Raw genomic sequence first — 25,964 nt, 5'->3', positions numbered from 1 at the left:
TCATACGTCAAGGGCTAAAAAGCGAGAGTGGGAGGAGTCTGATGTTAGCTCCTCCCCCTAACGCACTCTGCACCGGGTTGATTCCCGCGGCGAGCGGCGCACATCCGCGCCTCGGATCTGCACTTTCTCCGCCAAAAACATGTCATTTTGCCGCGCTAACTGCCAACGGAAGTTGATAAACTGCCCTAGAAGTTCTTGGGTTACATTTCTTTCCGCGTGGGTTGCCAATTTACAGCAGTAAAGAAAGAAAGAAAGAAAGAAAGAAAGAAAGAAATCTACATTTAACCTATTTTGATACTCGCAATACATTTATGAAATAATATCTGAATCATGCAGCTTTGTAATACAATCTATAAACTTGTGTGTGAGGGTACTAGTTAGTAATTTTGTGATAACGGTCTGTCAGGTAGACCGATACTCTTAAATCATTTTCAGACGTAGTTCCCCACAGTCACCGCGTGGTGGCAGTATATCGCTGCAGTAGAATAAACACTCATCCAGTATGCACTGAATTGCCTACTACTTTATATATGAAGCAGTTTAAATCAGTCATTTGTAATCATATTTTTATGATATAACAATAATAATAATGATGATGAATAATAAAGCTGTAAAGTAGTACATGGTGTCTAGTTACGTAAAAAAGCACTCTCGCCTCTTGACGGTCTACTGTATATTTTTAAAGAAATTATATAATACTTTTTTATACAATTTCTTTAAAAATATACAGTAGACCGTCAAAAGGCGAGAGTGCTTTTTCCCCCAATTCCTTTTTATTATATTTTAACATGTACATACACATTTCCATGTGTCAGATCCAACACAAACCAAAAAACAAACAAGTGAACAAACAAAACAAAAGGGTTCTCAGTATTTTACATCAGGATACAATATCACCTCTGTTACTAATCTTCTAGTAAAACATTTCCAAATCCACCACCTTTTAAAAACAGCGTAAAAGGTCCCCAAACTCCATCAAAAATTATGTATTTATTTCTCATCATATATGTTATTTTTTCCATTGTCATGTTTGTTACCATCTCTTTCAGCCAGAGAGTGCTTTTTTTAAGTATTTTTCATTTGCATATTCTTGTTTATTCAACGTTGAGCACATTATGTAATAGAAGATAATTTGTTTGAATTGTTATTTTTATTATTAAAAACATATTTATATTTCATTAATCCAATATAAAAAGCAACATAAAAAATATAGAAAATGCTAATAAATAAACATAAAAACACCCTCCTGCCATTCTGCTGTACTGTTAAGCAGTAATGATAAGAATGGTATAGACAGCTTGAATTATTGTTTATTCCAGTTTTCATGTTCTTGTTTATTATGCTTTGAGCCATTTTCACTCTAGAGATTTTATTCGATAACAAAACATTTTTATTACAATTTTTAAGCCATATTAAAGCTGTCTTGCAGATATTAAATCTGTTCAAAAGCTTAGCATGATTTACATTTGGTGAGATATTTAAAGACTTCATTTAACAATCAATGTGCCGCCTAAAAATATAAATGAATAATTAAATCATGTTAAATCATTATTGTGTTGCTACTGTCCTTCAAACCAGTATGTTTTAGCCATTTAAAGTACCAGCAAGAAGTTATTATTCTCTATTTAATCTCTTTCATATATTCAAATAAGTACAATAAGTATTTGAAACATTACAGTAGACAATTTACTTGCATTTAATATGCTTTCAATGTATGTAAATTCCCTTTTGTAAATAATTATACATATGAAGATATCAGATGCAAAAACCTCTATATGCCATCTGAAATCTCCTAAAACGAGCATTTTTCTTAGCTTCCTATGTTTATGTTCGAGCATTTCACTTTAAAGGCAGTGAATATAACTTATTCGTCACAAAAAAAGTAAAATTTCAAAGCCTACACACACACACACACGAGTCGGAGAAAAACGCTAATTTTAAAAGAAAATATCAAATGGCATTTAGAGGTTTTTGCATCTAAACACTTCATATATACAGTATACGGTCAGTTTTTCAATTTACAATTTCAAAACTACAGAAAGAATGAAAAATATATAGGTTACTGACTATATAATATATATGGACAGAGTGTCATTTCTTTTTTTCTTTTTTTTTTTTGTAACTTTGAATCCAACTGTGGCTCTAATGATGTGGTTTTAGCATAGACTGTAAAATATAGGGTTTTAGTTAGCATACCTGGTTACAATGTCCGTTACTGCCTTGCTGAACTTAAGTTGACCAATGACGTGCGGCTCCAGTGAACAGCAGGTGGCGCTGCGGTTTTCCTGGATTTTTGTGGGCGTGTGCGCGACTGATTATTGGCGCGCTTCTGTCTTTCTGCGTTTATGAGCAGGCGTGAACTTCAACCGGTGTGGGTTTCTGTCAGTCTCACACATGAATAGAAACATCATAGAACCATTATTTGTCTCTCGCATCACGATTAACAACTGATTAAAATCGATCTTTGAATCTGACATTTACATGAAACTTGACAATTTCAACACCTGGACGCCCTCATATATTAAACTATCGGTGAGTAAAATCTTTACAGCATTCTCATGAGAATTGATTCTTAAGTCTTGTTTTAGTGATGCAATTAAATCTTTCTGTAATTCCTACAAGTTACTTGTGTTTACATTTGCGTCATTAGCGACCAAGCAAGATCTTCCGGTTGCTCACGTGATCGTGCATGCATGATCGTTCATTTCTGTAATGTTATTTAAAGAAAAAAGGATTATTTAATACTGATAAAATAATCTTTAATTGGTTTGATCATTCGTTGCAAAATTTTACACAATATAACTTATTTTATAAAGCAATACTACAACAACAGTATTTTGATCATTGTGCTGTATTCAACACAACATTAATGATGCAATAAAAAATCAAAGAAATAAACAAAACAGAAAAAAAATCTAGAGAATAAACATGAAACAAATTAAAGCAGCTCTCGACATTTTTTTAAAAATACAAAAAAGTTGCTGAGTCACAGATACCACTTCCTTAAGTTGCTTGGTAACTCAACCAGCAGCATCTTCTGGTAAATTGTAGTACACTGATGAGGGTGTAAGGGCACACACACACACACACACTGCACTGATGATGAATGTCGATGACCGCGAGTAACCTTCCTCCCGCTTGGCCTGATGCTGCTCTGGAATCGGCGTTGAGGATCTGGTAGTCCTTTAGCGTCACGTGATCATCGTATGGTAGTCCCGAGCTGCACTTTCATTGGCTGATCGAGGGTCTGACTATCTTAGAGACAAACATCATCATCATCGCCACATTTCAAAATACCGATTAATTATTTACTGTAGGTAGTTGAGACAAGACGTTGCACCATATATACACATTAGCAAACCTTATTAGCACACAGATTAGAACTATGTTGATGGATAAAAAAACTCAGGGTTACTGGGTTAGTTTTGCTTTGACAGTCCAACCCATTATGGGTAAAGAACCTGTCAAAAGTGAACCAATCAAATTATAAAGGCCTGTGTGTAGATTATAAATTATTTTGGTATTAGCCAACACTTCTATTTTGCAGCATCCCTAAAAGTTTGAGCAATAGAATCAACAAAAGAGCTACGATATGCAAGTCTTGTGACAAGCCCAATGATTATAGGTTTTAATTTCCTTCATGAATATTAGAAATATTATTCTATATATGAATAATAGATTTGAGACGTTCTACATCTGCCATGTTGTCATTATCATTAGATCTATTCGTGTCAGTTGTGTTGCTTCACTCAGAAATGATCTCACATGATCTTGTCAGTGGATGTGCATTTCTTGCCTTTTTTTTTTTTTTTACAACTTTTCACTATGAATTTTGACTTGCCTTTCGATATTGTTTTTCACATACTATATAGTATGCAATTGCAAATGCACCGTGTGTACACTACCTGACAAATCTCTTGTCTCCTATCCAAGTTATAGGAATGACAAATAATATCTTGACTTCTTGTTGATCATTTGGTATCAGAAGTGGCTTATATGAAAGGGAAAGGCCTCTAGATTACACTTATTTTACCAAAATAAAATACGATTATGCCTTGATTTTTAATTATATAATTAGGACAGTAAAGTCTGACTTTGCTTAGACAAAAGTCTTGTCACTTAACAGAAATAATGTACAGTATAGAATATAAAGTCATGGTGCAGTGGAAAAAGAATTAATATTGTGTATGACTCCCATGAGCTTGGAGGACTGCATACATACATCTCTGAAATGACTCCAATAACTTATTAATAAAGTCATCTGGAATGGCAAAGCATTTTTGCAGGACTTCCAGAGTTCATCAAGATTCTCTGGATTCATCTTCAATGCCTCCTGCTCCATCTTACCCCAGACATGCTCAATAATGTTCATGTCTGGTGATTGGGATGGCCAATCCTGGAGCACCTTGACCTTCTTTGCTGCCAGGAACTTTGATGTGGAGTCTGAAGCATGAGAAGGAGCGCTATCCTGCTGAAGAATTTGCCCTCTCCTGTGGTTTGTAATGTAATGGGCAGCACAAATGTTTTGATACCTCAGGCAGTTGATGTTGCCATCCACTCTGCAGGTCTCTCTCATGCCCCCATACTGAAATGTAACCCAAAACTATGAAATTTCCTTCACCAAACTTGACTGATTTCTTTGAGAATCTTGGGTCCATGCGGGTTCTAATAGGTCTTATGCAGTATTTGTGATGATTGAGATGCAGTTCAACAGATGATTCATCAGAAAAATCTTCTGCCACTTTTTCAAATGATCAACTAGAAGTCAAGCTATTATTTGTTGCTCTTACCACTGGGATCGATGACAAGACCTGGTAGTCAGGTAGTGTATTAATGCCACTTGGAAAACATAAGGAAGTTCATCCAGCAGTCACTGGACTTTCTGTATGTTGGGTGGGTTTAGTTGGCAGGGTGATTAGTAAAAAGGAACAGGGGACTTTTTTGACTCGGCTCGGATTGATTGTGCATCTCTTGAATTTGGCTTTTTTCTATAAAATAGAAGCAAAAAATTATAAAATGAGCACTCATCCAACAGACCCTACTACTTCCTACTGAATCTTTAGCTGTTTACACATGCAAGCTCTTCTTATCTTCATGTATCTGAGCAACAATTGTCTTGTATGCAGACTTATTATTCTTCCCCACAAAGACAAATTGGTGTCTCAATTGATTGAATGAGCCACCGCCACCTTGAAACTTGAGTAGCATTAATGCTGCTCAGTAGACTAAGCAGAGCTTCCTGAGAAATGCAAATTCTCTCCTTACAGGCTTTTAAAGATAGTCAAATGAAAAGATCTTGAATGAGTATGTGGCTGTTGGTGAAGTGAATGTAATGAGCTATTGAAAGGGAGTTAACAGGTCACATGAGCTCACGGAATGAACCACAGGTATAGTTTGAAGGTCTGACTCATTTGTTTCAGTACCCAGTAGTGGTTTGGATTTTAATTGTTTCCAGAGACAAAGGGCCTGACCCAATACCCACACTTGTGGTCTTGGCCAATTTAGGTTGCACAAAAGTGTCAGAAGGCAAGTGCTCAAGACTTTCAATGTAAAGTCCCAAAACAGTGACGTAGTGAGCATGTGTATTAATGATAGATATTCATGAGTAAATGACAACCAAAACAACAATGGCGGAATACAGGACTGCATTTGAAAAGAGGCCTGGTTTACAAAGCGACATACCCAAATTCTGACCTGGCATGCAAAATACAGAGTTTTTAGTTGTTTCTGTGGACCTGTGTCCACATTGTTCAACATTGTTGTCTGTACACAAAACCTATCAAAAGCATAAAGGAAACATTTTTTCAATTTCATTGTTGTGTAAACAATTTAAATCTGCTATAAACATATTACTTATTATGTTAACAAAACACATGTATGTAAATCAAGCAACAACAAGAAAAAGCTTGTTAATTTAATTAGATATTTCATACGGATTCAACAGATGTGTTCAACTGATGAATGAAAGCAGCATATTAGAAGTATTAGACCATTTTCTCTTCAGTTTTACAGATGCAGAGGTGTGATGCATGTGTTAAAAGTGTGTTACTCACACTTGCGTTATGACCTTTGGCGGATCAAATAAAGTGGGCACTGCATTAGATTTTTATTTTCAGACTGTCTGAAAAGCATGCAGCAGACTTGTTTAAAAACGAATCTGCAATAAGATAAAGCTAACAAATGATCTGTCTAACTGACATGATCTGGGGCCTGTTTTTAGAAAGGAGGTTAAGTGAAAACTCTGAGTATGTTAATCCTGTAATGCGGAAAGCTGGATTTTTTATTTCAGGATGTAGGTATGTCAAACACGAAAGAGTCAGAAATGGACTTGATCTGCCCCGCTTTCTCTTGCTTGAGCTCCCGTTAAAAACAGAATACTCAGAGTTTCCCACATTTCAGGATTAACATTCTCAGAGGTTTCACTTAACCTCCTTTCTGAAACAGGCCCCTGGAACACAGGTGTCAAACTCAGTTCCTGGAGGGCCGCAGCTCTGCACACTTTAGTTCCAACCCTAATTAAACACACCTGATCAAACTAATTGAGTGCTTTAGGCTTGTTTGATACCTGCAGATGGGTGTATTGAAGCAGGACTGGAACTAAACTCTGCTGCGCTCCGGGCCTTCATGAATTGAGTTTGACACCCCTGATCTAGAACATCTTACATACACCATGTCTATTTCTGACCTCTGCCAAGAGCTCTTCTGATTTATACCTTGCACTACTTCTGACATGGAGATATGGATTTGTGACACAATGCACTAATTATCATGTCTTTAAGGCAATGCAAACACTGTGTTTTACACAACCTGGAACTGCCCTGTGTCTTGTTATCCTCCTCTATCATTTTGTTGTTGGACACATCCTGGATTAGAATCTCTTGTATTTATTCTCCTACTACATGTGTGAATCAGTGGTTCAGGGTTATAGAGTAACTGATGTAAAAACAGGTATTGATCTTTTGCTAATGTTGTGCTTCGCAGTATTACTGTAAGAAGTTGGGTTGCACACAATCGATTTATGTTGGGACAACATGACAGAATTAAGTTAGCTCATTAGTTTTTATCAATTTAAGTGGATTGAATATAGGTTGTCCCCCACCAAAACAACTCCAGAATTGTGTTGTTTCAGCTCATTTTAAATAAGTAGTTTGAACAAACAGCAAACTTTTTTTTTTTGAGTGTCATATTTAGAAGAAATCCTAAACTAGCTATTTTTACAACTTCATTTCTTTACAAGTTGTCTTTGGACTAGCTAAGAAAATTGTGATTTTAGTCCAATGACAAGTTATGTCAAAATCTCAAGGCAAATGTGATTTTTTTTATTTATTTTTTTAATTCAAAAGATTAATTGGAAACACTTCACATCATTTCCACAAGGGCTGTGCGATTTGGGGAAAATATCTAATTGACAATGTAAAAAAAAAAAAATTTAACATATATTGCGATTTTTGATCTACGATTTATTTCAAGCTGATTTTAATTTAATTCAAGCTTCAGCTCAATATTCTGTAAGCCGTGTCAACAATTCTGCGACAGATCATTTCAGCACGATTTCCTTGACATAGGGTGTCGTGGCAAGTCATAAACGACAAATGGATCTCGTGACACATGATTCAATCATTTTCTAAAGCACAGCGGATTGGTTTTGAAGTTGTTATTCGTTATTTTTGTTTACATATATACATATATTTTATATTGCAGCCTCTTGCGATTTAACTAGTTGCTGCATTTCAAATTGCGATTTCGATTTGATTCCGATTAATCGCACAGCCCTATTGTCCACAAGCGAAAAAACACTAATGTACAGTCATGACATATTCTCCAAGTATCTAGAGTTATGGAAATTAAGATTAGTAATTTAACAAAACTATTGCTGTGTTCTGTATTAGTAAACACAGGATAATAAACCATATGGACGGTAGTGTTATCAGAATCTGAAAGCACTCCTTTAGTAAATGTGTAAATAACACATGCAAACAGAGACAGCTGGTTCAGATTTAATGGCAACATGCATATAATCTTATTTAGATTGCTCAGTAACCTTGTTGAAAGAAATCTCCATTTTAATAAGCATTTTTGAATATCTTGTTGCTTGATTTACATGGATTGTGGAGGAGGGAATGTGATGTCAGTGTGTGTTTTCCTGTTTCAAAGGAAACTGCGCTTTTCCTGTTTCTGTGTGCTGAAGGAGAAATTTCCTGTACTGTTAAGTGAAACTGGGAAACGTGTCATGGAATACTGTCGAAAATCAGGCTGAATGAAAAAGTTGCAATTCAATATATCACATGACATACATTTTATATTAAATGTAGTGCTGCGCTAAGATTAATCGCAGTCAAAAGAAAAGTTTGTTTTGACATAATACCGTATATGTGTGTGTATATTCATTACGTATATGTCATAAACACACATACATAGTAACAAAACTATACAAAACAATTTGTTACCTAGATATTTAAATTGATATATAATTTGTATCATATACATATATATTTTATATCCAAATATAAATAATCATTTTGTCAAATATGTGCATACATGTGTGTATTTATATATACATAATAAACATACACACTTAAAATATGTAAAAAAAAAAAAAATAAATAAATTGTGATTAATCATGATTTATTTTTGGCCAGCACTAATTAAATGTGATATGCAATTATTATAATTTTTTTGGCTGAGTACCATTTTTTCAAAGCTAGTTCTTAATTTTAAAATATCGAGCTGCTGGATACATGTAGTTTCGACATGTTTGTGCTAAATGTAAAATAACCTTTAGGTCAGAAGCCTGCTCTTAACATGTATTTATTATCTTTTGACAGTGAGGTCAGAAAAGAACTTTGTTCCTCTTATAAAGACTGCATTTATTTGATCAAAACGTGAGTAAAACTTAATAAACGAGTTAAATATTTGAACAATTCCAAATGTTCTTTTGTATGTAAATATTTTATATAATGTTTTCCTACATCTGGAATTTTGAAACACATTTATTTAGTATTATCAGTAATGTAATAATACTGAAATCTGAATAATTTGAAATCTGAGCTTGAGATTTATATCTTCTAGACAGTATTTCAAGAACTCCTGTTCAGGCTAGGCATGGGACAATAACTGGTTTCAATGTTTACCGTGGTTTGTAAAAGTCAATGTTTTAATACCGCTAAAATGTTCTATTATACCATGGTTCCGCTACATTCATTCCTCCATGGCGGGACGCCAGACCAAAATTCATCCCACCACAGCTACATTACAGCCTCTCATTCAATTCATTTAGTTGTTTTTTTTAAATAGCGGGTTATAATTGCACAAAAATGTATTAAAATTATAACAGCGCAAACTTTGATGCATGAGGCTAGCTAACACGACGTAGCTTCCAGTTAAGATGAACACAGTTTCCATAATTATACTTTATAGATAAGCCTATGGCTCTGCATACAATGACTTTATCTTGCTGGAGTTTATAGCTGTTTCACTTTACTTCAGGATGCGTTAATGCTGCGCTGTAGGTCTGTTGGAGACAATCATGAATATTCCTTGCAAATCCAATAAATGTTGGAGACATGTTACATAAATGCACTAAATTGCACTTCAGCAGCGTTTATTTGAGAGCACACAAGAAAATCTGCACTTGAGCAGCGTATAATTGAGGGGGCGTGCAAGAAGTTTTGTGTACGAACAGATGAAATTGGCGCGCAAGCAAAGCAATTACACCAAATTGAAATAGGTACATTAGTTGGTAGATTGTGTAAAAGGCCTGCTGCCACAGCTGGAAAAAATCCTAGAGGAAACACTGAATACTGTTCCCAAGGTATATGTAAGGTTTTTTTAATGTATTTTTATGTGTTGTAAAAATTCTGTTTAGGAAACTAATGAAGACAGCAGAAGTAAATGATTTATTTTAACTATTTAGCCTGACCTGTTTACTGTTCCAAAATATTATGAATGTTTCTTAAAATACAATAAATTGTGGTTAGTGGGGAAAGTTTTTTGTTTGTTTTACCCAGACATTTAAAAAGAACTTATTTTAGAGCAGTAATCAGTCACATTACCGTGAAAAGGTTAACATACCGTCAGACATTTATACCAGCCCATGTCTACTTTAGGCCATCATATTTTGGTGAGTCATATACTGTGTTGTTAGTTAATCATACTTCTGAGTGTGTGTCCTTACTTGTTCAGCAGTATTCATGGCTGAGAAATTATTTATTTTAAAAGGAGATAGAGATACAGTACCATTCAAATATGTAATCTTTTTATTTTATTTAGTCTCTTTTCAGTCTAAAAAAAGACTGTTTATTATAGCAAAATACAGTAAAACAGTATCTCAAAGTAACAGTATCTTCATTTGGGGTTATGGTTACTATTTTGAGGCATTTAAAATTGTAGTTCCTGGGATGAAAAAAAGCTGAAATGTCTGCATCATCACTCCAGTCTAGGGTTTTTGCGATACCATTAATTTAATCTTACGATACCAGCTGAAGTATCACGATACCAAGTAGTATTGCGATGCTGTAATTCATAACTCAAATAATAAAGAAATTTGTCAGAAATACTGTATTTTATGTTATAATAGGCCTGCTTGAATTTAATTCATAATTCCCTTAAAGCAAAAAAGTATTACTTGCACGCCACTTCACCTAAAATGTATTCGTTCTTTTTGTTTATGTTGTAGTTAACCGACAAACAAAAATAACCAACAAAAATACATTAAAATAAAGATACAAATTATAATGCATGACATTTGTTACAAAAGAGCATTTTTCCAACAAAATTAGGCAATTTGAAGTGGTCAAAAAGTGTTTCCTGTTGCTATTTTGGGTTTTTCATCTATTTTTTTTTTTCAGTCTTCTCGGGGAACATCCCAAAGTAATACAAAATTCACTTTGAGAGTCATTCTTTTTAAGAGATTGTCGCAGTTGTTGTAGCTACAAAATCAGATGTGTGTTCGAGCTGCAGCGTTAGAAAACGTGCAACAGGCTACCATAAAAAGGCGCGAATTCGACACAGTTTAAGGGCTTAAGGGCTTCACAGACTATTAAAATAGACTGGTCTATTGTTGCACAAACGTGAGAGCATTTTAGTGACTTTTCCACATGCAACATTATCTATTGTAGATAAACCATTAATGACCATCCTACCATTAGAAACTACAGTAGCACTGCCTGTATTTTGGAGCCATAGTATCGCGATACTAGTACCGGTAAACCGTGCAACCCTACTGCAGTCTTCAACATTTCACCACATGACTTGAACTATAAATATTCTTATTTAGACTGAATTTATGATAGCTTCCATGCCTTTTGATTAAGATCTCCAATCGCCTCTTGGAGGTTTCCTGGCTCAACAGAACCCTTGTATCGTAAGCTCCCAACCCTTGAGAGGTAAAAAATAAATGTATATATAAATACATTTTTCTAGAATCAAAATTCCAGTGTGGAAATAATATGCTTATTTGCTGCTTAAGAAACATTTCTTCTTTTTTCTTAATATTATCAGTGCAATAAAAATGTTGTGCAGCTTAATATTTCTGTTGACTATTATTATTATTATTATTATTATTTAACAACACCATTGGAAATGAAACAACATAAGACAGTCACGTTTGAACAACTCAATGTGTTCTTGAAAAAGTGTTTGTGCTGTGCCACAAGTTCCCACGTTAATAACAGAGCATCACCCTATTTCTTCCTTCTCAGAAATGACATCCTACCACTGAACAAGCAAACCAGAAATACTAGAACGCTAGAGCTGTCGGTCGCATGCAGTTTTAGGTATTCAAATCATCTGTTAGCTAAAATTAGGCCATCCATGGGTTTAGTCAAACCTAGTTCTGTTCCCTTTTTGCCCCTTACACAACACATACACATTTACCAGCTGCTCTCTTTGCATTTCTTGTTTGAGAACAGCTCATTTTAGCATCTTGCACATCTCTTTCCACACATGCGTTTTGGTTTTGCTGGTTAGATCAGATGAACTTTAGCAGGTCAGCATCATCTGTGTCTGCTCATGCAAAGGAGGCTGTTAATAATTACAGAATTGCAGATGCACGGCAGCACAGAATGCTCTTATTACGCCAGCGTATAAATGGGACAGATGTGTGTTGGTGAGTTACATGCCTATCGCCTGATGTCAGTGCAGCTGTGCTGGCTGTTTCTAGGCTGATATATCACTCAAGGTTGCACTGTAATAACCTCCCAGCATCTGCACTGGTTAGTATGTATGAGAGTGCGAGTGGTGCGTGTGTGCTTTTTGGCCCCTCCCCTTCCTCTCTCCTTCAGTAGGCTGGTATGCCCATATATGGAGGATGAGTCTTGTGGTGTGAGTGATTTCAGCCAATCGGAGCACGAGGAGTGTTTCAGAGGGGGTTTTCAGGATTCTGCTGTCGTGGAGGGTGTGGTTTTTGGAGGAGGGGAAAGCCACTCTGTTTGAAAATGAATGCACTACATGCACAGTTGTAGGGTGTGAGGAAGCCGCCATCATTTTGCAGTCGGACGATAAGGAAGCTGGCATTTTAAAACCTCTTGATTCGGAAAATCCAAAGACAGGGCAGCATTTTTCATCCTGTGAAGATGCACTGTAAGTTTGTGTTTTTGTACTTAATGTGAGGTGATGATTTATAGCATTTACAGTCGATATGGATGATCACACAAGCTGGGAGTTTTTTAAGCAACAGATTTGTGTGTGGTTATCCGTGTTTTATGTGTTTATGTTGAAAATGGATGTGAGTTTAAATGATATTAATGATGATATTATATTATATTAGAGGTGTGGTCCTATTTGTGCCGGGTGAGATGATTCTTGCATATGAATGATTGGGTTTCAGTCAGCGTTTACATGCATGTTTTCATCACACACAGATTGGTTCTCTTTTTTTTTTTTAAATGATCAATGGAAAGTTCCTCCTGTTATTGCGAGAGGGATTTCAGCTTTCCATGCTGGTATACAGATGGTAATTTTTCGGGTGGGGGCTGATCGTGGCCGTCAGTTGCTGCCAGCATCTGCTGTGTGGATACCCCACCGCGTCCCCCCCCATCTTTCTTATTCTCCTGTTGAATACTGTATATTAACATGGACTCAGAAGATGAACAGCAGGAGCATCGGCTGTAAATGACAGGATGTTGGTGGTGTTTGAGGTGTGGCTGACGTGTGTACACAGGGAATGGAGGCATGTGTGCAATCTACAGATTCTCCCATCATTCTGTGGGGCAGATGACAGTCTTGTGCATAGATGTGATGGTGTCTGTTAAAAATTCAGGAATTTTTAAACACATTTAGTGTTATCCATTATGAGTTGGAATTCGAGTTTAAGGTTTATATCTTCTTGACAGTATTTCATGAACTCGGGTTAAGATGATCATATTTTTGTGAGTCATATACTGTGCTGTTGGTGAATCATACATTTGAGTGTGTCCTTACTTGTTCAGCAGTATTCATGGCTGAATAATTATTTATATTTATAAAGCATAGAGATACATGGGCAGTACCATTCAATAATGTAATGTCTGCACAATTTTAGACGCTTGAAGTATTTTTTGCTCATAAAAAAGATTGTTTATTATAACAAAATACAGTATTATAATAATATTGTGAAATGTGATATATCAAAGTAAGTGTTTTCAATTTTGATGCATTTTAAATTGTAATTCCTGATACAAAAATCTGAATTTTCAGCATCATCACTCAGTCTTCTAATATATTTCACCAGATGACTTGAATGACTATAATAACATTTTGATTAATTATATTATCAGTTTAATAAATCTTTCTGCAGTAAAATAATTAGTGCTGGGCAAAGATTTATCGCAATTAATCGGATGCAAAAGTTTTTTTTTTAATGTAATATATGTGTGTGTATTATATATTTACTAAGTACAATGCTCAACATATATAAGTACACCCCTCACAAATCTATCTTTTAAATTCATATTTTTAATAGCAATACTCTATTTGTGGATATACATTAGATTAGTCAGTACTGAAGCCAAATCTGGAGCTTATCTAACAAAATAACTTACGATAACGGCCCAAAAACTAGTACAACCAAATGTATATGTTATAGAAAAACATTAAATACAAATTTACAAATGAGGAAAAATCAAGAGAAGCAAAAAAATGAAAATTTTCGTTTTGTAGGTTGTATTTTGTTTTACAATATTTTGCTTGAATTTAATTGTATTTCCTTTCAATTTCTAAATATGTTTGGTGACCAAAATATTATTTTATTAATTATATCTGTTTATTAAATCTGTTTTGTTTAAATGTACCAAAATACATTGACTATATTCACTGAGAAATGGATAAAGATATTCATTTTTGAAAATGGGGTGTACACAGTTATGGTGAGCACTGTGTATATAATACATACTCGTATATGTAAAACAAAAATATTTACATAGATATTTAAATTTAGATATAAATTGTCTCATATATATTTTATATGTAAATATAAACAAACATTTTCTCAAACATATGCATGCTTGCGTGTATTTAAATATACATAATAAATATACACCATACACACAAACATTGTGTATACAAACTTTTATCTAGGATGCAATTCATCATGATTAATCTTTGCCTGGCACTGAAAATAATATAAAACAAAATGTACAGACCTCAAACATTTGAACAGCAGTATAGATCTAAATTTAGCCGGAAGAGTCTTGATGCAAATTTATCAGGACTGTTGACAGAAAGTCCCTCAGTAGTGCCAGAGTGGAAAGTACAGGACTACTGGAATCCGCAAGGACCACAGTGCTCTTTTTTTCGAGATATATAAACATTTCGAGATGTGATAGATGTTAGATGAAGGCTAAAATTACAACCAAAGAAGTCTCTCTCTTCTTGCACCTCCATAATTCTTTCATTTCCACTGTCATTTGTTTATTTCCGCCAGTAACTCAGAATACAGTAAATTTCCATCGAGTGAAGAAGGCCTTTGTCATCATGACTGTCATCTCACAGCTTTAGACTGATCAGGATAAGATAAAGAACTGAAAAGTATCAAACAAATAGTTTGGAATGTGGATGTGTAGTTCTAGATAAAGATATAAATCACAGAATTTCGGCTTTGTAATTCAGGTGTTCAAAGGTTGCTTTAGTTCGAATTCCACATAAAAGGCTAATCAAGTTCATAACAGTGTTGTAACAATGCAAAAATTTCTCATTTCCTGACAAAACCTCAAATATTAGGACTCAGTTCCATTGTCGATAGCATAGGAAGTACTGCCACAGCATTAAATAAAATGACAGTAGTTATACTATATACCATCTTAATTTCTTCATTTGCTAGAGTTAAAACCTAAAGCATAGCTCAATGTTAAGGAGTTGTTACTAGCCCTGCCAAAATTTCTAGTCGCTAGTCCAGAAAAAAATAGCTAAATGGAGGAATGTTTATTAAAGTAGCTAAAAGCTAAATGTTTGCGTTGCCACAGTTGCATTCTGCAATTTTAATTCCAATTTCAGTATTACCAAAGACTCTAGAATACACAAGACATGTTACTTGTATAGTTTTGAATGGGGAAAAGTGTAACGGTCAATATGGCGAATGAAGCCCCACCTACTAGTACAGGAGCCAATCCCCGGTTGCTATAGACTGAGGATTCTCCGGGGGAAAAGCTTGGACCAGATGTGTGCTTTTATGACAGTTTGGTGGTCAACAAATGCACTGGAATCTCAGCGAATACTTGCTTCACAGACATAAGAAATATATCTACATAAAGCTTGAAATCTGTACACTTGAAAACAAAAGTGTTTTGATTTTGTAATCTGTATGAAACGAACACGAAGTACAGTCCCTCCGGTCAAGCGCACATCACATGGCAGCAACTACTCAAACGCCCACAAACTTGTAAACAAAGAGTCGCTGTCATTTCTGGAGGAGATTCACCATCAAGACCAAGTTGTGGATTACTTCAGAAGAGCAGCGTGATCTGCTGAAGCATTATCCAGAGGATGATAATGTGTAACACGGCCATAAATGAGGTTGACGTCGTGATCACGTTCCTATTGAGTGAGCATGCGCATTAGCTTGGGCAACCTTAAAATATGCAGATTTAGTTGGATTTGAATATTTTGAAACGAAACTCATGGGACGGTTGTTGTTTTATTTTAGTGGTGGTTCCAAATATGTAACGTAATCCTAAGCTTGGCTAACAGTTTTGGAGAATTTAATGTTTCCCCATTTAGACAGAATGCTTGAGCATACTGCCCAAGAGGCGTTTCAAAGATGGCCACCGAGTAAAACTACCTGCCTTAAGGGGACTTTGGTATTACAGAAGACAGAGCTAAACTTATATAAAGCTGAAAGATTATTAAAAACAAGTGAAAAGTCGATATAATAAACAAATAAGTGAATTACAATGCATAACTTCACAAAAAAATGCAGATGTTTACAAGGTCGCCATCACTTTAAGACCTTTCTTCTTCATTTTAGTTTAGATGTAACCAGCTCTACCTTAAATACATTACTTAACATCCAGTAAATTTAACCTGACTGTTCAAGTGCAAGAACATGTAAACGTAAACATACCATTTCACATCTTTTAGTATCGTCGAGGCATTTGGAATTCAGATTTTTAAATGATGCTTGAGTTCAAATGCCACATAAGTTAAAACGAGTTCATACTGTGGTGAGGGATATCAGGGAATCTTGGGAATGCTCTGTGATTCTGAATGGCTTCGTCCTCACCCACAAGCTACAAGATACAATATACATCAGTCAAACCAGCAATGAGATGCAAAGTCACATGACTTCTTAAAGCGCAAATGAGCCAGTTTGATGCTTTTAGTGCCATGCCTTCAGTTTCCAGACAAGGGGGTCTGTTTGTGAGGATGTTATCAGGCGAGCTGACGTCTGCACCATTGTTGAAGGCGTGCAGGATTCGGTCAGGGCTGGAAGTGACTGGTGTTTGTGAAGAGCTCATGCCATTACGCCTACTGAGGGTGATTGAGGTCGCCTCTGGAGGGAAGTTGCCAAGGTGAATGGATTGGAAAAGAGGAAAGGGAAGAGACTAAATAACTCCGAGCAATGTTGAGTGTTTTAGTTTGACTGGAGTTTGCAGATTAATGAATTGATCTGATGATCTACAGCAGCACTGATTTGAATTCGATCCTGAAAGACTTCCTCTAAAATTTAAAGTATTTTAAAAAACATGTATTATTTACTTACATTTTCAATTTATTACTACAGAAAATGTCCTTAAATTGTACAGTACGCTATGGTAATTTTTTTACCATTATACTAGGGTAAAAACATTCAGATTTTCTTTCTTGAAATGTGCAATTCTTATTAAATGTTTGAATATGGCAAGAACTTATCGATTGAAACCGTTGTTGATATTTATAATTGTTTTAGTTAGATGAACTTGAAATTGTATATTTCAAATAAAGCTGTGCAATATATCAGATTTTTTTTTAAATATGTCAAATATGCAAATTGCAATGGTTTATTTAAAAATTGCAATTGGAATAAATAAGTTATTTGTACAAACATAACATGATGTATGCTGAAAAAAGACTAAGCATTCAAGCCACCTTAAGGGAATAGTTTAAAAAAATTCCTCACCATATACTCATGCTTATGTGCATCTAAACGTTTATGAATTTCTTTTTTTCTGTTATACAAGATATTCTGAAGAACAGGATTTTGCAGGACTTTTTTTCGGAATTTTGCTGCCTAAAATGGTTGTTTTTGCTGCTGCTTTTCTTAAACATTTTCGGAATATTTCGGAAAATTTGAGCAATATTTTCTGCCTTATTTTGTGTTGATTTGCTGTAAAAAATATATAGCACAGACAAAAGTCTTTATATATATATATATATATATATATATATATATATATATATATATATATATATATATATATATATATATATATATTAGTCTGTATATAATGTTAAGCCCGCCTTTGAATTTTTATTTTTTTTATTATTTTTTTATTTCCCAAATGATGTTTAACAGAACAAAGAAATTTTCACAGTATGTCTGATAGCATTTTTTTTCTTCTTGAGAAAGTCTTATTTGTTTTATTTTGGCTAGAAGAATGTTTTTTAAAAACATTTTAAGGTCAATATTATTAGCCCCTTGAAGCTATATTTTTCTTTTCTCGATAGTCTACATAACAAACCATCGTTATACAACAACTTTCCTAATTACCCCAACCTGCCTAGTTTACCTAATTAACCTAGTTAAGCCTTTAAATGTCACTTTAAGCTGTATAGAAAATACATCTTGAAATATCTAGTAAAACATTATTTACTGTCATCATGGCAAAGATAAAAGAAATTAGAAGTTATTAGAAAGGAGTTATTAAAACTATTATGTTCAGCAATGTGTTGAAAAATCTTCTCTTCGTTAAACAGAAATTGGGGATTATCTATAAATAAATTTAAAAAAAAAAAAAAAAAAAAAAAAATATATATATATATATATATATATATATATATATATATATATATATATATATATATATATATATATATATATATATATATATATATATATATATATATATATATGTGTATATGTGTGTGTGTGTGTGTATGTATATATATGTATATGTATATATATATATATATATATATATATATATATATATATATATATATATATATATATATATAATTATTATTATTATTATTATTTTTTTTAAATCTTGTATCCATATATACACTGTGTGTGCACAACAGCTCAAAGATCAAAATCCACTGAATCACTGCACAGGTAGTCTCTCATAAAGGAATTTGTACATCTACAATGTGAGGGTTTAAAAAAAATCTAAGTATTATAAATAAAAATCAAGAATTTTGACCAATACTATGTAATATTGTCTATTGCCAAATATGCCTGTGCAATATAAGACAAATGTGATTATTTTACTGGCTTGTGTTTGTTGAAATCGGTATAACCTGAGTTGAGCTAAGTTTTAAAAAATCTTTAAAATGTTTATTATTTAAAAAATAATTATTAGAAATTATTTTCAGTATTTTGGCCAAGTGCATCCAAAATTTTCAGGTTTATGCCCAGATTTATAACTTTGGTGCATCTCTACCAGATAGTTCTTGATATTTTCAGGTTGTTTATAGAGGAGCAAAATGATGGTGATGTTATGTGATCAAATTACAGAAATTGCAGTGATGCTTCTTTTTCCCTGAAATAATTTGCAACATTTTTAAAATATCAAACAGCATATCAGATATCGCATTATTTAGCATGCTGTCATATTTTTCTTAGGTATAGCATAGCCCTAATTTCAAAATAGCATTATGTTGACATGATCCTGTACCATAGCATTATTACCACAGTACTTTTCCTTTCTTTTTAAGTCTTATTTATATACATGTCTTCACAACCCACCAGCATCATCATCTCATCCATGAAAGCCCCTAAAACCAAAACAAAACTAAAACCACTGAGCAATAGGTCATGAAGCACGAGGTTAATGAATGGCACTCTGTTTATTTTTCACGCCCTGTTTTTATTTAAGACTCTCTTTCACTTTGATGAATACATCAGAAAGCCTGTTTTTCTGTCCGCTGGCCGTTTCTGATTGTTCTCATCATGTGAGAGCATCACAGAAGGGCAGGAGCGTCGCTGGCAGTGTTTTTATGGCAGTGGTGTGTAAAAACAACATGCCGCTCTAAAGGTGCAGAGGTCAGGCTTTGGTATGGAGAGGGCAGGCGATAATAAGAGGGTGGGCAGCAGTATCTTTTTGGACATGCTATGGGTTTCCTTTCTGCACAGTCCACCCTGAGAGATAAGGAGACGGGGTCATGCTGAGGCATTTTGTGAAATGATGTGGTCGTCTGCCAGAGCAATTGACATTTTTAATGTTTTTCAATGAGACTATTTATTATAAAAGGTTAGATGAAATGAAGTGAAGGAAGACTAATCAGATTTTGGAGAACTTGTTCCCAAAGCTTGATTATAATAGTGAATGATCTTCTTTGATTAGAAAAGAAGTTCAGAAAACTGAGGAAGAAACGGGAAGACCCTGCTCCTGTCTGATTTGAGTTTTTGTGATTTGTTCATGTGACTGTCATGCCAAGTCACGGGATAGTTCCCCCAAAATTCTGTCATCATTTACTCTGCCTTGATTTATATTTTCATTTAGGAATTCTGTGACTATAAACTTCCATAGTATTTGTTTTGGATTTCAATGGTTACAGGTTTTCAACATTCTTTAATATATTATCTTTTATGTTGAACAGAACAAAAGGTTGAGTAAATGATTCACTTTTGGGTGAACTGTCCATTTAACTTCAGATTCAGGGTATGTTAACCTGACATTGATTATTATAAAACATCAAAAGTGCTTTAGAAAAGTTTTATACATTTGTATTGTCAAAGAAATTCAGGTTTACAGAGAAGTTTCTGGAATAAACTTTTTTCTATATTGTGTACAGCATCTCCTTAGATTTTCCTACCTTCTCCTGTACTCCTGGTTAGCAAGCATGCATTGGTACTGGGATCAAATCAAAGCTTTTTGGCGTTACATTATTTTCTAGTACTACAGATGTTCATAAAACTGGTTAAGATGGCGATGGTTGTAGACTGACATTGCATCTTGTGTATGCGTTACCATTGTTGACTTCTATTTAGAGTTGCCAGGTCTGGATTAAAAAATAAGCCTGCTTGTTAATGTAAATTACTCCAAAATAAGCTAAGTCAGGTTCTGTTGTTCCCATTGGTCAAACCTGGTCCTGCAGTAGGCATGGGATGATGAAACTGGTTTCAAGGTTTACCGCGATTTAGAAAAGTCCGGGTTTTAAAATCGCCAGAATTTTCTAATGTACTATTCGCTGTTTTTTTTTTTTTTTATGTGTTTCTTTGCGACTATTTTATTTAATTTTTTTAAGGCAATAGTATCTTCTTCGGAAAAAAACCCTCCACATCAAAAGCCATTGTTCCAAAATGATTTAAATGTTTCTTAAAATAAAATATATTGTGTTCAACAGAGGAAAAGTTGTTGTTTTTTCCCCCCAGACATTTAAAAAGAACTCATTTTAGAGTAGTAATCACAATACTGTGATACCTTGATATTTTTCTCAAACGTTATCACACCTGTCACAATCTTATACCAGCCCATGCCTATCCTGCAGACTAAAAAAGTTGCCCAAATCCATTGAAAAATTATGGGTTTGGCCAGACTGCATGTATAGTCCAATTTGTGTCTTAGTTCCACATTCTCATGACACCAAAAAAGCCAACTTTAATAAAACTATTGATGCTGGATATTACAGTGCTACTCCTAACACTGTGTCTGTTCTCCTTAGTGACTGCGTGTGAACCCACGGCCATGTCCACTGCTGTAGTGATGGAGCATCCAGGAGACGAGAGCCTCCTCCAGTCCTGTGGAACTGCAGACAGTCTCGCCTCTCTGGAAGACGCCACAGCAAAGTCAGTCCCTGTCCAATACATTTTCTTATATACTAGATCAGGTATAGGTAGCTAAATTCCCAAAGGCAATTTACTTTTTACAGTCATGAAATGTAGGTCACATGTGTTCTGTGTTTGTAAACATTAGTGATGACATGTGGGAATGTTGTCATTGTATCAAAAACTGGTTGTGCAAATGCCATGCCAGGTTCATAAATAAAGATACACGTCATCATAATGAATTGCATAAAGATTCATTACAGCGTAAAATATTAATCTGAGTTGGGTAAATAAATTTACCTTCTTACATTTTACATTGCTTTTTAAATGTACAGGGTATCCGAAGGGTCTTAAAAAGTCTTAAATCTCAAAAGCAAAATTTTAGGCCATAAAACGTCTTAAATCTACTGAAATATTGTGTTGCAGGCCTTAAACCTTTTTTTTTTTTTTTTTTTACAAGTCTTTATTTTCCTTTGCTCATGAATAGCTGCCCAATCTGGCCATTAACACTCAAACAATACCAAAAATCCATCTCAATAAAACGTTTTATTTAAAAATAGCATAATTTAATTACTTTCCTTACAGTAACATTTGTTTAAACATTCTCCATTTATTTATTGCTGACGATACTGACCTAACCTATACTTTTTATTATTAAATTAGTATTATTATTGTATTATTAAATGTATTAAATTATAATATTTTTTTATAGAGCAAGTGAAAATCTTTTCCAACTGGGATATTCAAAAAAATCCTCAGCTTTTAGCCCTTTATAAGTCCGATATTTCATTCATAATAGTCTTAAAAAAGGATTTAAAGTCTCAAATTTAACTTGGTGAAACCTGCAGAAACCCTGAATGTAGTTCAAATGGAACATAATGAGATTTTGCATAAAGGTAAATTAATGAGCAACATCAATTATCTTTACACTACCATTTTAAATGTTTTTTATATAGATTTTTTTATTTACTGATTTTCAAAAATATATATATTTTAAAAGGAGATTTTGTGCTCAACATGATTGCATTTGTTTGATCAATAATAGTGAAAAGTATGAATTATTACTACTACTAATAATAAAATGTAAAATAGACTTTAAGTGTTGCTTATTTGATGCTCAAGAAATATCAGACTTTTTGGAAACTGATGCTTGAAAACAATTTATATAAACAGAATATATTTGAAGCATTAGAAATTAAATGAACACTTGATCAAATTAGTTAATCAAATTAACACTTCCTTGCATAAAGTTTTCATTTCTTAAAAAAAAGAAACAAAAAAACTTATTGACTCCAGAGTCATTTCCATCTTCACTTTTTGTACTATGGTGAAACGTTTAATCTAAATCTCACAGAACAATGTGAAGTGATACTCGTGGCTAACAGAGAGAGCTAGCATATAGAATGCTGTTTTTCTGGAAAAGCCATTACTTAAATTGTCCTGATTTCTTTACAGCGAGTCATCAGAGGAGGAATCTGCATGTGCAAGAGAAGTGCAGACGAACACCAAAGCCGAACAGAGCACACACACAACATCAGGTGAGATCACACACTCTCACTTTACAAGCGCTCGCAAATCACTTTCAACTCTTAAGCACTCAGGTCAAAACTCTAGAACATCTGCTCACTGTGTTGCAAATAAACATTAGGGATGCACTACATTTTTAGCTGCTAAAAAGTATTTTTGATTTTCAGAAAAACATCTGAAATTATGAGCCAAAAAATAAATTGTTGTGCCAAAGCAGTGTTCAGTGCACTGGTTTCACTCTCCCTCCAGCCATAGTCACAGTGCAATGTGAAGTGGCTTTCACACCAGATACGGAAAGTGCTAAGCTGTGATTTGAAACCCATTCATTTCAATGGCTTGTGCCACACAATAGCTGTTTGATGCTGCACCAACCAAAGCGCAAAAGCAGCTCACACGTCATCATATTTTAATATTTAGCTCATGTACTCATTTACATATCTAACCATGCTCACTGGGAAAGCAAAATCTGCTCAAATAACGCACTGACAGCACATTATCTAGTATTATTCATGCTGTTTGCAATAGAGCTACTTTGCCATCGTGGCAAAGCTGGAAAAATGACACCTCAGCTGGTTCACTGTGAATAAAATTGTAAATAAACAGTCTTTAAAATTTACATAATTATTATATAATAATTATTACATAGCATTCTTGGTTTTGGTCCAGAATTTTCATTTTGTTCCTCAACCAACATAGTCACTTAGGGCTCATTCACACAGAATGCCTCTTTCCATTTAAATGTGTTATTTTTCCAATGTCTTTATATGTAAACACGTTTGATGGACATGCTTGACTATTATGCTTGCATCTTGTGTCTTATGAAACACTTTGTGCATGAGCTTAGTGTTTTTAAGATGCCTTGTCAAGTTAAAAAACTTTCCATGCAGCACCACTCCTTAATATCAGTTCGAAAGCAGTGGGCCAATCAGAAGAACTCAAAATTTCTGTTTACAAATCTATATCCTGATGCCCTCACGCTCAGTGTTACCATTTTTTTCTTTATCATTCCTGATGCATCTTGCGTCTTCAGATGCATTCACTGTAAATGGCCCATTACTCTTTCTCATGCAGGCATTTTTGGCCATAACCACTTTTTCTGAGGCCCTCAAAACTATGTGCACATCAGTTCTGCATTACAAAGATAAAGCTCAGAACGACAAAAAACTAGCCAGAGCACCGTCGCTCAACTCCCATCAGAAAATCTCCTGGAGAACTTTAAGTTTTGACAGAATGAGATTTAAAAAGAGCTTTCAGTGTGATGTAGGAGGAAGTGTTTGTAAAGGAAGCTGCTGTCCATATGCAAACTGACTTCCCTTTCAGGTTGACTATTTTAATATAATATTTGCACACTCGCATACGAGGGTGTTTATAAAGGTTAAACGAGAGCCATTTGAAAACTCTGAATTTCCAAAAGTTCCATCACTCTGTCGTGTTTATACAAGATAACAGAGCTTTGAATGAGGTCATCAAGTCACATGACCCTGGATTACAGGGTCATGCTGCAGTGATGGCTTTGTTTTTCATGTCGAATGGTTTTGCAGAGTGTGTGGTCAGCGTTTAGTTTATCAGATTGACGCTGAACAGGATGTTGTACAGTGCTTATGGTGGCTTTCTTTCCCTTTCACGCCCTGCTGCAAAATCACTCAAGATAAATTCCTGTTATTATTTTCCCATATGTTTTAACTTTTTCTTTTTTGTTTTAAGGTTATAGCTGATAGGTGATATTAACATGCTATAATTATATCTCAATTGTTACTTTAACATTGTGAGAGCTGACTATATCAGATGTTACACATTTTGCTAAAAACTTGTCTTGTCTGAATTGACAGTGTGATGAAGCCTATTAAAATGTGTGTTAACATGATATAAAATTAAAGTTATTAAAGCAAAATAATCCTTTTTAATAATAGTCTAATAGTTTTTATATTTTATATGTACTTTTTGTTTTTTTAATGTATGATATAGTTGAGTAATAATCATGATGATTTTAGAGTGATATGTAATTGTTTTAGAGTAATATATGATAGGCCTAACTTACCCAATGTATCAACCAAAAACAATGTAAAATATATTTGTTTTTTTCCATGTTTTCATTGAGAAAGGAAATAAAAATGCACTCATTAGTTTATAAAATAAAACAAAGGTAAACAATTTACTATGTGACAAATTTGTACTGATAAATATTTTAAATATAAATAATTTTTTTTCAAGATGCATGGCTGTGATATCAATGACAGTAAATGTTTATTCTCTCTAGGTGCAACCCCTCGGCCCGACTCCCTCTCCCTGCCCACCAAAGGCACAGAGCTCTGGACTACACACCGGGATGGAGAGGTTAAGCTTAGGATGGGCGAGTCTGGCCTTGAGGCTGAAACCCCTCTCACTGTAAATCAGATGTTCACCTCCACCGTTCAGCGTTTTGGCAACTACCCTGCACTTGGCTGGAAAGAAGGAGAGCAGTGGAAAACCATGACCTACAGCGAGTACTACAAGTCCTGCCGCACGGCTGCCAAGAGCTTCCTCAAGGTGAGGATGTGATGCAGATCCTAGCATCACTTTATTTGTGACCCATTGAGGCTTTGCAAAGCTCAAAAATAAAGTCGCACATCACACAAAACTCAAGTGATAGACTGTCAGCTGTCCTGAAACTCCACCACACTGACCTCGGCCATCAGGCAACAATGAGCATGTGTACATTTATATTTATATATATATATATATATATATATATATATATTATTAGCTCCCCCTGAATTATTAGCTCCCCCTGAATTATTAGCTCCCGTTTATTTTTTTTTCCTTGATTTCTGTTTAACAGAAAAGATTTTTTTTCCACACATTTCTAAACATAATAGTTTTAATAACTCATTTCTAATATCCAATTTATTTTATCTTTGCCATGATGACAGTACATAATATTTTACTAGATATTTTTCAAGATGTATTTTCTATACAGCTTAAAGTGACATTTAAAGGCTTAACTAGGTTAATTAGGTTAACTAGGCAGGTTAGGGTAATTAGGCAAGTTATTGTATGATGATGGTTTGTTCTGTAG

The 25,964-nt window shown here is 34.4% G+C and overlaps 1 protein-coding gene across 2 annotated transcripts in view; it reads left to right on the top strand.

Moving 5' to 3' along the window:
- The first annotated feature begins 2,388 nt into the window (after window positions 1-2,388).
- Window positions 2,389-25,964, top strand: part of acsbg2 (acyl-CoA synthetase bubblegum family member 2) — a 42,130-nt gene continuing 18,554 nt past the window's right edge. The window contains exons 1-4 of one of the 2 annotated variants that reach the window (XM_056463772.1): window positions 2,389-2,532; window positions 21,280-21,403; window positions 22,838-22,920; window positions 25,167-25,435. In XM_056463772.1, the coding sequence (XP_056319747.1) occupies window positions 21,303-21,403; window positions 22,838-22,920; window positions 25,167-25,435 (453 nt within the window). In that variant the 5' untranslated portion in view covers window positions 2,389-2,532; window positions 21,280-21,302. Of the gene's footprint in view, window positions 2,533-12,423; window positions 12,580-21,279; window positions 21,404-22,837; window positions 22,921-25,166; window positions 25,436-25,964 lie in introns of those variants that run through there. The other variant, XM_056463771.1, reaches the window with a different exon arrangement.

Source organism: Danio aesculapii, chromosome 8 (assembly GCF_903798145.1).
Source record: "Danio aesculapii chromosome 8, fDanAes4.1, whole genome shotgun sequence".
Classification (NCBI taxonomy): domain Eukaryota; kingdom Metazoa; phylum Chordata; class Actinopteri; order Cypriniformes; family Danionidae; genus Danio; species Danio aesculapii.
This window is presented reverse-complemented; position numbering and strand designations above follow the sequence as displayed.